We start from the raw sequence: 12582 nt of genomic DNA, 5'->3' as shown, positions 1-12582 counted from the left end.
GCAAGAACAGACATTAGAATTTCAAAAGCCTCCACGTACCCCTTAGCAAACAGGAATCTCTCATCTAGTTTTTCTTCAATCCTGCCAGGCTTGCATTGAGAAGGAAAAGAAAACTACATGCCGAATCTGAAGCTTTTGCCCCAACTGAGGTATAGGTGGAACCATCCGGCTGAAGTGGAGGGGACTGGTTTAACACAGATGGACTTTCCTCCTAAAGTCATTTCATGACTTTTTCTTGAATTCTTTGAATGCAATATAATCACTTGCAAGCACCAGCGTAAGGTGCTGACCTATAATAATCAGGATGTTTATCCAGAAGGAGATGAACTGCAAGTCTGCACTGACACTAAAAATCAAGTCATGTTGACTTAATGTTTAATTTCTTAAAAAAAAAAAAAAAAAAAAAAGCCACGGAGTTAATGGATTAAATTTACTGTTTTTAAGTGGTACCATGTTGATACTACATTTGCAACCAACAATATTCTTCCTCTTCAGAACAAAGTCACAGATACAAAATTAATGACTGTCCCCTGCAAAAGAAGACGGCATTTGGTATCTTGAGACTGGGAGGGGGACACACGCTACATGTGCTTAGGAGGCGTCACTTGCAAATTCATTTTGTAAATCTTGAAACCAATGAGAAAAATGGCAAACTTTCCATTAATAAGGCAGTTACAGGATAAGTAAATCCTTTGCCATAAGCCCTGAATACTGCCACGGGAGTTTCAAGATGTGTCTCGCAGCAGAGATAGAGGAGATTAAAAAAAACTATCCAAGAACTACTCTAGGAACAGGTTTTATTTGTTCAAATACCAGCAGATCCAATTCAAATGCAAGCGTTCACACAAAATTAATCTGAGCACAACTTATTTTTATCTGTTAAACAAAGAAAATGCTCAGAATCAATTGCAAATCATGTTTAAGTAATAGTTTGAAAATGTGCTTAGTCAAGGACCTGGGCATGTTAGCAGACTGCTTCACAGGTGCTGCAAACATCAGAAAGGAATCCTGTTCATCCTTCTGGAACTACCGCATTAGTTATTCATGTCAAAAATCCTATCAGAATTACACACTCAGTAGCATGTTTGCAAAGACACAAAGTCCAGGTTAACCCTGGACTTAGAATTGAGACCAAAAAACAGCACAACATGTATTGATTTCACTTGCTAAGGGAAAAACAGCGATTTCTTGCAACAAAGAGATCCTAACTAAAGCTTGTTCCCACAATCTCTTTTGCACTTTGCTTTAAGCAGCTCCCTCTGTTTCTAATAACGTACACTGTGTACACACACATTTGCAAGGCCAAGATTAAATACAAGCCCATACACCACGGAGAAAAATTCATGCCTGCCTCTCAAACAAAATAAATTCAGTCACATGGACAGTGCGCTGGCGCTGCTGTATTGGGTTTGAATTGTCCCTTGGATCACAGACAGCCTCTGTCAATACCAGACGTTACAATGCTTTACGACCTTTTATCACCAATGGCTTGTTGACACAATAACAGAGAGCAAACCAACTTGAATCCCATTGCTCAGCACAGACAGTGAGTCAGCCCCTTGCAGCCTTCAACTTCCATCCCACAAGGGTCCACCATCGCCAGAAGCCGCTCCCGCTCAGAAAGCTGCGAGGGCCAGACAGCTCCAGCAAACTCAGGGGTGAGCAGACATCCTGCAGCCACCCCGATGGCCGCAGACGAGTGACAAAGGTCGGGGCCAGACGCGGTTAATCGTGGTGACTCTCAGCGCAGGTGCCAGTCAGAGCAACAGCAAACCAGGAAAACACTACCCAAGTCTGCCTCGACCTGGCTGGAAAGGGGCTGAAATCCTGGGAAACCCTGGGAATGAGGGGTTCTTTGCTCCCAATGCTGGGGCGCAGGAGAAGCGCAGCTCCCCTGCTCCGGCGCGGCTCTGCCCACACTGGTACCCAGAGCGGGGTGTGAAGGATGCGCGCGTCCCCTCCTGGCTCCCTCCTCCACACCTCTTACCATGTTGCTGTAGCCCACAGGTTTTCCAAGCTCAAACTCTTTCAGCCTCTGCCAGCACGACCACGAATACTCAGCGCCTTCCCAACCCGTTCACAACGCCTCTGAGGAAGGAAGGGGTGCTCTCTGGCTTCATCTCTGCAGTGCCACAGGCTGGCACCTCATTCCTCACTTGTTACTTTCATTTCATTACCTTATCCTATAGATATATATATATATTTTTTTTTTAAACCCCCAAAGGCTCAACCTTTAGAATTAGCACTCCTCCGGAGAAGCACGCTGACCTCGCACCCACCTTTCTGACACCTCACCACCTCCCTGCGTGGGGACCCCACGGCTCCCACCTCTCGGGGCAATACCCACCATCACTTCTCAAAACCCCGCAGCCCCCGGGCTCCCCCGTCCCGAAGCCCGGCCGCCTCCCGCACTCCCGGCCCCGCCGGGTGAATTCCGCCCGGTGCCGGGCCGGGACTGCCCCGGCGGGGACACGAACGATTTGGGCTGCCGGGGGGGGCAGCGGTGCGGGAACTGCCGGCAGGGCAGGGCCGGGACCTGCACCGGGACCACCCCCGGCCCACGGCCGGCCTGGCCCCGACCCGAAAGCCGTAGCCCAGGGCTAAACCGGGGAGGGCGAGCCCGGCCCCGGCCCCCGGAGCGCCCCCTCCAGCCCGGGCCGAGCGCCCGTGGAGGGGACCGCAGCGAGCCCCGGGCACCCGCCCCGCCGCGTTCCGGTTCCCGTAACTCCCCCGGCGGCTGCACGGCCCCGGGAGAACGGGGACCGGGACCCCCCCGGCACTTACCGGCAGTGCCCGCTCCTCACCCCGGGGGCTCTCCGCGTCGGGGACGGGGGGTGGGGGGCGAGGGGATCTCGGCGGGGGGGCGGCGGGCGGGGGGCAGCGGGCACGGCGCGCCCTGCTCCCTCCCGCGGCCCCGCCCTCACCTGCCCAGGTGCGCCCGGCGCAGCCGCACCGCCCCGGCCCGCCCCCGGCCGCGGGGGGGGGGGGGGGGGGGGGAGCCGCGCCGCTCCCCGCCCTCCCTTCCCCCTGATTTTGTTAGGGGAATTGGTACAAAAAAAAAAAAAAAGGGCTTCTTAGTATTTCTGGGGTTACAAAAAAAAAAAAAACGATTTCTTCCTATTTTTTTTTTTACAAAAAAAAAAAAAGTTTCTTAATTTTTTCCGCAGTGCAAAACCTACCTGGCCCAGCAGATCCATCCATCAAGTTTTAGGACAAAACGTAAAGCCGTGTGCGATTACCGCACAACCGTGGGCACGCCGCACAAATGGTCCTCCTCTCGCCTCGTCCCTGCCCGCACAGCCCCGCTGCATCCCTCGCGGACACCCCGCGTCTCGCCTTTCATGGCTCGTCCCGTAGGTGGGGAGCCGTGACTCAGTGGTGAATCTTGGTTTCAAGAGATCAAATAATTCACTATTCGGTTTCAATGAAGTGGAAAAAACAGTGGGAATTTCCCTTCTACTCACGGACTCTGTGGATAGTGCCGAGTCCTGGTTTAGGAAAGGCTAACCTACAGCCGGCTCTTAATCCTACACCAAGGGTTTGGAATTATGAATGCAAAATGCTGAAAATCTTCACACAAACAGAAAATGTAATTCTGTATTTTTCTTGGAAAGTGTGCCTTGCGAGGTGCCAAGTGCCAGGTAAACATTTCAGCCTTCATTCATCGCTGAAGTGTAGCCACTTGGAGGTAACATTGAGCAGGAGTTTGTCAGCAGGTAACAAAATCTGTCTGGCACTAAACACAAACAGTAGGCGAGACTCTAAAGCTGGCGTTTTCTTCATGGGAAAGAAGAAAATTTGGTGCTGCTTTGGTGAATTTTAGACGTGTTTGGCTAGTTTTACCTGACCATTTTTGATATGGTAGATGAGCGACGGCTGCTCCTGTAATAATAATACCTTTGCCACGTCGTTATTCCTGCTGTAGAAAAATGTGCGAAGGAATGGCAGCTCAGCGAGCACCTGAGACGAGACGCGCGGAGGCATCAGGTTGAACTCCCAGCCAAAGTCTGAGGGATCTTTGATCTATCCCCAAGCGGCCGGCACAGAAGCTGCCGTACATCCGCCCCGCATTCCTGCTGTCCACACGTCTGTCCTGCTGGTGACAGGAGAACGTAAGGGTATTTCAGGCTTGCTTTCCCCTGTGGCCAGATGCCTTGGAAGCGGCACTGGGCAGAGCTCAGCTCCTTCTAGGCCTGCCCTAAGGACACTTCAGATTGCCCAGCCCACTGAGAGCGGTCTCGGGGCAGATAAGGGCTTGTGAGTTTAACAGAAGGGAACAAGGCGGCTACACGAGGGTTGCTGCAGTGGGGGCAAAGGAACTCAATTTGCCTCTTGTCTCATTGAAGCCGGTCCCATGGCAGTGGGCAGCTGTGCCCGCCTGCACCCTGCCACCTTCCTCCAGCCTCTGCTGAATGGCAATGCAGATGCCAAGCCAATGAGTCTTCCCAGCCCTCTGCAAGGTTTTTTTTTTTTTTTCTTGAGTTTCTACCAGCCGTTGCCGAAGCATGTGGCAGCATGTTGTGTCGGTGAGCTGACGGGAAATAAGTCGTCCCTTTTTCCATCCTCTTGGCTGGGAAACTGCAGCTTTTAAACTGTATAGGTGATAATGTAGGGATAGCTTGCTAGGCAGGACACGTAACCAGATATTACCTGTTTGCAACTAATCATCCAGTGCTCTTTGGATGTAATATTCTGTTAGTACGTATCACCTTATAAAGCATTGATCCTAACGCTCCAAGGAGCCAAATAGCACAACCTCTTTATTCTTTTTCATTATTGTAAATTATCTCTGCTTACATTTACCTCTACCTGCATCTCTTTTTCAAGTCATATAGAGAACTCCTTTGATTGATAAACAATACATCTTAAAGCGATGTTCCGCTGGCTAGGAGACAGCAACTCTATCAGCAGTCTGCAGACTACGCACTTAGGACAATGAGAGCATATGCAGAGGAATTTTCATACCAGGAGCTATGGGATTTAATTTCAGTGCCAAAAACCATCAGCACTTTTATTAACGTGATTGTATGTCATGATACCAGCAATAGCACCAGTTAGACTTTGTAACTCAAGTCTCTTTCAGTCCTTTGTTCCTAGCTGAAAAAGATTGTAGTCATCAAAACAAAGAGGAACCATTTTCTCTCCTGGGAACAGATCGCTGAGTTCCCATAAGGCAAAACAAAATTATGCAATGAGGCAACATAATGTCCCAGGCATGCAGAGTCTTGTTCCGTGCTCCCAGCGCTCACATTCCAGCCTGCAGCCGCGGTGCAGCAGCGCAGCACAAAATGGTGGAAGGCTCCGCACCAGTGTGCAAAACGTGCAGAGCCCTTCCTGCCTGCCTCCCAGCAGAAGTACCTCCACTTCTTGAAACATGTTTGTCAGCTGGGTAGGGAAGCTGTGACCTCACCAGTGTCAGGCAAAATGAAAAAAATATCAATTGAGGGGAAAAGCCCTTCATACAGTAAAGGCAACTGAGCACGGGGAAATGGAAAATGCAACAAAACAAATACAACAGTAACAGTAGTTGGCAAAGACTTCCTTCTAGGAGGCCTAGCTGAAATGCAAACACCAGTGGGTAGATGCACTATAACTTCTTGATGAGCCAAACGTCACGCTGCTCTGCGGCATACAAGTTATCTTAGATTCGGGGGTTGAAGTTTGTCTGCAGCAGTTGTAAAAGGAAGGATTAAGCTTATTGATCCTGTTGCGTTCTTCTAGGTTCAGAGAGGGAAAAACACAATTCCTCTAAGTTACCAGGTCCACAAAAAAATAATCTAATTTCATTAAAAGAGAAGAGCTTAACCTTCCTGATAATTCTCTTGGTCTTCCCTATCCATCGTTATTTCTGCTGTATAGCTTTTATCCTCTTCTTGCTTAATACTCTTAAGTGAATCCATCCATTGCCAAGGCACGCTTACATATGAAAAAGAGAAGCATAAAGTTGTGCTATGCTCCAGCAAAGCCGCACGTGTATTTTTTATATCTATGCTTACACTATTATTGATATGGTGCTTAGAGACATAAGCAGATTCAGAGAAAACCTTATTCCAGACATGCAATACTTCTGCAATAACACTTTTGAGATGACTGTGAACCTGTGATTTTCCAAATTAGAAACTCTTCTTTCTAAAACAATCTACTTCTAAAAAAGAACAGCTTAAATCCTGGTGGTCTTTACCATTATTACAATGTGGAGACTATTGTTTCCCATTAATACTACTCCAATCCTCTTGAAAGGAGAATCCTATCTACACATCAGCCTGGCTCAGGCACATTTATAGCTACAGGTCATTTCTTTCCAGCTGACACAGATAAATGGTTGGATTCGGAACACCTGGTATGATGTGGGTAAAAGCTGGTGACTCCAGCAGGAAGAACAGAAGGTTCTGTGTTAGGAGTATGATCTTTAGTAGTAGGTGGTTCTGTACAGCCTCATACCAGGCTTCTTTGGTAAGCAAGTACACAATTAAAAGAGGCTATTGTTAGAGCTGTATTTCTGCCTAAAAGCAATAGGCAGAAGTACTTTAACAGAAAAAGGCACAAAAGTGAAGAAACCTCAACTTTGGGTGTGTGTGCGTAGAAATAAAAGCTATCTGTAACTATCAATTGAGAATTTCAATAATGAAACATGAAAAATAGACAAATAAGCACATCTGCTTCCATGTGCACTTAATTATTTTCTCTATTATTTTGTACAGAATAAAGCCTGTAGAACTTATTCAACTTACCTTACATGCTGGCAGTCCTATTAGTAGTTTTTCCATATGTAAGTGGAATTGTATGTACTTATTTTTATCAGGATTTCCTCTTAGTAAGTGTTGTTTGTTAATATGCCCTATTTCACTCATATTGGTGCATCCCCTACAAACAGGTGGCATATACATTTATTGGAGAAACCGTTAGGAAACTTGTTTACTACACTTTTTTTCTTCTTTAAGAAAACCCATAGTGAAGTGAGCAGGGTTATAGGTGATGTGTAAAGGGAAGCTCAGTTCCCAAATGAAGGCATTAATGTGCAGAAGGACCCTGAGCCTCTGGAGTCTGCTTCTAAATAGGGCACAGCCCAGATCATCAGAAGGTCTCTGTGACCCATGGGTGGGAATCTCCTAATGATCTTAGTTATTTTTATGTCTGCTACCACGTGTTATTCTTCCCTAATGATGAGAAGCAACTCTACAATCACCAAGTGAGTGCACAGAGTTGTGGAGGCGAATGCAGCCTGTAGAAGAAGGAGGAAGAATAAATTAAAAGACAAAATATCAAATAAAGGCACAAAACAGCAAGAAGGAAGAAAAAGAAAAGAAAGCAACTAAGTGTTAAAAGGACAATACAAGCAAAGGACTTTGGATTTTCTTTTTGTTCCTTTTGTTTTCTTTCCCTCGTGATTTACAGATCAAAATGGGACAGCAGTTCACCAATGCTGAAGGGGAGCAAGCAGAGATTGATGTTGCTGAATTGCAGGAATGGTATAAGAAATTTGTGGTTGAATGTCCCAGTGGAACCCTCTTCATGCATGAATTCAAGAGGTTCTTTGGGGTCCAGGATAACCGAGAAGCAGCAGAGTACATTGAAAACATGTTCAGAGCTTTTGATAAGAATGGGGTAAGTGGAAAGGAGTTTTTACACGGATTTGTCACCGCCTTTTCGTTCTGTAAGCTGGAGGTCTTTTGGTGCAGTTCCCACCCTTGTTACTGTGCTTCATGAGCAAGGTAAGGGTGATGGGACTGCTAGGGCAGGAGAAGGAGCACATGCTGTAGTGCTCTGTATGGACTGGGATGGGCTTATCTCATAAATCTGTATGTTAAATAAGGACAGAATACCCTTATTCAACTGTTGTGGATGGATTAAAAGGTTTAAGTTTAGGCAGTTACATTTAAGATCATCAAATAGCCAAGGCTGCTAACTGAAAAAAATAAGATATATATATATATATATACATATTATGATGGGAGGGGTTACAGTGGAGGAAAGTCCGACTCAGGCTTGATATACATGGAGGAAGCATGCATACGTATATGCAGTCAGAACAGGTGGCACGTAACAAAATATTGATTTTAGATACTCAAAAGTAAAGGAATGTTGACCAATTCGGACATCCTGGTTTTGACTTGCCAATGCCTCCGGCACCAATCCTCCTCTGCCTCCCCATCCTCTGTGTGATCTGTATTGTCTGTCATCTCAGGGTGTTTAAACTTAAACTCCTCTCTGGAGTCCTGGCTGGTGCCCCCAAGCGTTGCACTGCAAGAGAGTTGTTTTGCTCTCCACTGTCATGCCTGGGGACGCCTGGGTGCAGAGAGGCACGGCTGTGCTCACTGCTGCTCTGCTCTTCTAAAAGGCACAGAAATTACTGTCCCCAGGAGTGTCTCTTGGCAGTTTCTAATCCAGGTTTTATTAACAGATTTCTGTCAACTGTACACAGTTGTGTCATTCGGATCCTCTTCTGTTTCTTCAGGATAACACCATTGATTTTCTGGAGTATGTGGCTGCCTTGAATCTTGTTTTACGAGGAAAACTGGAACACAAGCTGAGGTGGACGTTCAAAGTGTATGACAAGGATGGGAATGGCTGCATAGACAAACCTGAGCTGCTAGAAATTGTTGAGGTAAGTAGGCATTGCCTAATCGGTTATTTAAGCAATCATTCTTTGGCAACATCATGATGCATCCAGTTTTTGTGATAACTGGGTTTCAAAGCAGCTAAAGGGTAGTGATGAAGGGAAAATGCCTGACCTTGGTGAAAGGGTCAATGGTTTGGTGGAGCCTGATGGGGAGAGGGATCAACTATACCAACAGTGGGCAGCTGTTGTGGGGTTCCTGTGTCTCTGCTCTGACTTTCCTTCCAGACCTTTTACACCAAAATTCTCTGCCCTAGGTAGTGGAAGAGGGTTTCACCCCCTGCTCCTTTCAGGAGCAAGTTTTCTGCCTGAGTAGTGGGCAAGAACACAGTGGGAGGCATAAATTAGCAGAGGAATTTCATTTGTAATTATTATTTTCTGGGTTTATGTTTAGTTTTAATTAGTGACTGTGAAGGTGCGAGAGGAGGCATGTGGTTTGACAGATGGACACCAGGTACCTGGGTTTTTACTGCTATGTAACTTTAGGTAACTTAATGACTGTACTCATCACCCCTGCGATGCGGGTGCTGTTACCCTTTCACAGCATAGTTTTTGAATCAATGGTTATCAAATACTTTAGGATTTGGGGGAAAATGTAGAATCAAGAGACATCACCAGAGAAGTTGTATCTATGGAAAGCAAGGTCTTTAGAAAGTCAGCAGCTGGGAAAAAGCAACTAGCTTGCTACCTGCCTCACCAGGGGCAGGTGGGAGAGCATTTGGGGGAGCCAGTCTGGGGCAGGTTCAATTATAGTTTTGAGGTCAGACAGGAATTGGCCAGAGCTGTGTTAGGCCCTTGCTAATCCCCTCTCTGGGAAGACATCAGACAAAACCCTTCAGCCTAATGAGCAGAGATAATAATGAACAGGTGGTTGTCATGTTTGGATAAAATGGGAGGAATAGATTAAAAAACCTGCCATTTTCCAGTGGCAAAGTGGAGCGGAAACCAGGGGTCAAAATGTGTGCTAATACAGGTTTGATCTTGCTGCTTGGGAAGAGCTCCCTGGGAGAGAGGGCTGGGTAAACCCAGGTGTGCCTGGCCTCAGGTCTTCTCAGGCCTTAGAAAAAATCATACTGAAAAGTTAGATTTTCCTAGCAAAAACTCTTGCCTTGTGAGGTCTGACCTGTTTGTATAAGGGAAACAGATGGGAGGCAGCAGTTTCAAGGCACAGTGCATATGAGCATAAGTTTGGAGGGGGATTTTTCAAGAAAAAGATTAAAACTGCAGCCTTTACGAGACCTCTACACTGCTGGTAAAATAACAAATTTCACCACTGCTCTTTTTCCAAACCTTTTTTTCTAACCTGTGATCTTCTTTTCAGTCTATCTACAAGCTGAAGAAAGTGTGTCGGTCAGAGGTGGAAGAGAGGACTCCGCTGCTCACACCGGAGGAGGTTGTGGACAGGATATTTCAGTTAGTGGATGAGAACGGGGATGGTAAGGAATTGATGTCTCAGATTGCATTCATGCATAATGAAAAGTTATCTGTGCTGGGCAGGCTAGCTTTAATTATGTTTATCAAGAAATCACTTAGGATGATCTTGTTACTCATATTAGACATGTTGGGTTTCATTCTGGTCTGTTTGTGGTCAGAATCAAGAGCAACTTGGTACAGCAGGAGGAAATAATATTATTTTAATGTAAAATACCCAGGGCTCACTATTCTGTCTGGATTTTGAGGCTGCACAGATTGTGTTCTCTGAAAGTCCCCAGTAGCCAGAGAGCAGGTCCCAGCCTGAGTAAAGCCAATGCTCCAGCCAAATCGGAGCCTGCAGGACCAGACTTGCAGTGGAGCTCCTCCTGGAGCTGCAAGTGTGAGCCAATGCAATGCTTTGTGCTAGCCAAAGGGACAGGGCAGGTGTGAATGGATTGGGTTATGGTGTGGTTATTTTTTATTTTTTTTAGCTAGCTGACCTATATAGTTTATATGGGGAAATTAAATATAGCTTTTGTCTTATTAGAATATTACCTTCTGAAATACAGTGGGTGGTTTTGGCTTCCTGTTGTCCTCTTGTCTTATCTGTCCTGTTCTGTCTCCCCATCTTGTGTCCTCCTCACCTCATACACAGGGCAGCTGTCCCTTGATGAGTTCATTGATGGGGCCAGGAAAGACAAGTGGGTGATGAAGATGTTGCAGATGGATGTAAACCCTGGGGGATGGATCTCGGAGCAGAGGCGGAAGAGTGCTTTGTTTTAAGAGAACCCAGTTTTGACATGACAGAAAAAGTGATGCAGACTACAGCTGTGGCTCTCTTACTCCAGGGCAGTAGTGGCTTTCCTTGTTAATGCAATCTCGGCATCCAAATGAAAACTTAAGTGGTTTAAGAAGCCGTATCTCAATCTAAAACCCGTGCGCTGCAAGGACACCTGGTACCCAGAGACTATTTTTGGCCTATGAATAAGTCTTCCTGTGTACACAACACCATGTTTGCCAGCTCTGGCTTTTGGTTACACCCCAAGGAACAAACTTCTCGTGGCTAACTGCAATGGATCCTGGGCAGTACCTAACACTGACGACAGAATCAGGAAGTGAGAAATCCTGATGCGGTGGTACCATCTCCAGCACAGAGTAGTGCCTGCATCATTAACATCTTTAGGTACAAACATCAAACCAAAAGGGACAACAATTGAGGTGCTCCGATGGCAGACTTAATGCAGTCAGGAAGTCTGTTCTGTAATATGTACACATGTTTAGTAGATTATACTACTAATAATGTATAATTCTCGAACGCTGATGTACCACTATCAAATGAGAAGTACATTATGAGGTTTGTATTAGATATAAGTCAAGATTGCAGACAGTAGAGGGAAATAGAATGCATGGGCTGGGCAGGTGGACAGGTAACTCCTTGTGTCTCCTGCTGTGGACCAGAGTCAGCTCCTCACGCCCACTCAAATGGGTTTTTGTGGGTCTGGAAAAATGGCATTTCCATGCCAAGCAGCAGTAGGAACTGTACCTCTGAACAACCACATCTAGAAGACAGATTTGCATGAATGTGATCTGCTTTCTGAGGCCCTGTTTTTTACTGAATCATTGTTTTAGGATAGTTTTCTCTGCTTTGCAAAGACTGAACAAGCCAGGAGTACCTCCAGGAGTTTCCCTGCAGTGGGAGAAGTTCCCTGTGGAATGAGGATGCAGGAAGAGCTGGGTTTTGCTCAGCAGTCTCACCACGATGGCAGGGTTGGTGCTGCTTTGTCAGCAGGACTGCAGAATGGAACGAGTGACAGAAAAACCCAAGTGAGTTACTGAATTAGTACAGTGGTTTTACACTGGACTTAATTTAGCCACGCTACAGATATAAAATTTGCGCAGCTTGTAGGTTGAGTTCTACTGTTCTTACAGCTAACCCATATACCTATATAAGTACATGTATATGGAAAGAATTTGAGCTGCACTGATACTTTGGTTCACTTTCATTGGATTTATTAGATTTTTTACAAGAAAATATTCACCTGCAAAATAACATGAGCTTTTCTGTTTTACCTATTTTCCCACGGGATCACTGGGCCAAGTCATGTCCATGAAGAAATTTGCAATCCCTTTTTTTTTTTGTGGCCTTTAATCATGACAGTTATCTTTCGCTAGGTGATCATTTTGCTGGTTTGTGGTTTTGTCAATTTAACCAATGTTTAAATTTCAGAACGGGAGGAAGAATTTAGGGTAGGGCATAATCAGTGCTAGAGTTCAAATGCATATACATTTCCACTTCTAAATAGCCTAAGAGTTCTCTGTAAATACATTCGCTTGTGGCCTGTCTACTTATCAGAGTAGATTAGACTTCTATTTTTTTCTGCTGTTCAAAGCTCGTTCAAGTCAATAGTTTATCAGTCAAAGACCTGAAAGAAAAATCTCACTTCCAGCTAACATCAGGACCTGGAAGAAAAGATTCACTTCGCTGATTTTTCAACTCATGGGCCAATGCTTTCATGATAGGTACAAATCTCTAATTCCTCAAGTTTCAGCGT

At 45.7% G+C, this 12582-nt stretch overlaps 1 protein-coding gene across 1 annotated transcript; it reads left to right on the top strand.

Moving 5' to 3' along the window:
• Nucleotides 1-7401: 7401 nt before the first annotated feature.
• On the top strand, nucleotides 7402-10813 carry GUCA1B (guanylate cyclase activator 1B). The gene is made up of 4 exons (XM_035561573.1): nucleotides 7402-7605; nucleotides 8456-8605; nucleotides 9939-10053; nucleotides 10686-10813. The coding sequence occupies exons 1-4, from the start codon at nucleotides 7402-7404 to the stop codon at nucleotides 10811-10813; spliced, it is 597 nt and encodes a 198-aa protein (XP_035417466.1).
• Nucleotides 10814-12582: the final 1769 nt, after the last annotated feature.

The sequence above is a fragment of the Cygnus atratus genome, chromosome 24 (assembly GCF_013377495.2).
Source record: "Cygnus atratus isolate AKBS03 ecotype Queensland, Australia chromosome 24, CAtr_DNAZoo_HiC_assembly, whole genome shotgun sequence".
NCBI lineage: Eukaryota > Metazoa > Chordata > Aves > Anseriformes > Anatidae > Cygnus > Cygnus atratus.
The sequence above is the reverse complement of the archived record's forward strand: the minus strand, read 5'-3'. Positions and strand labels throughout refer to the sequence as shown.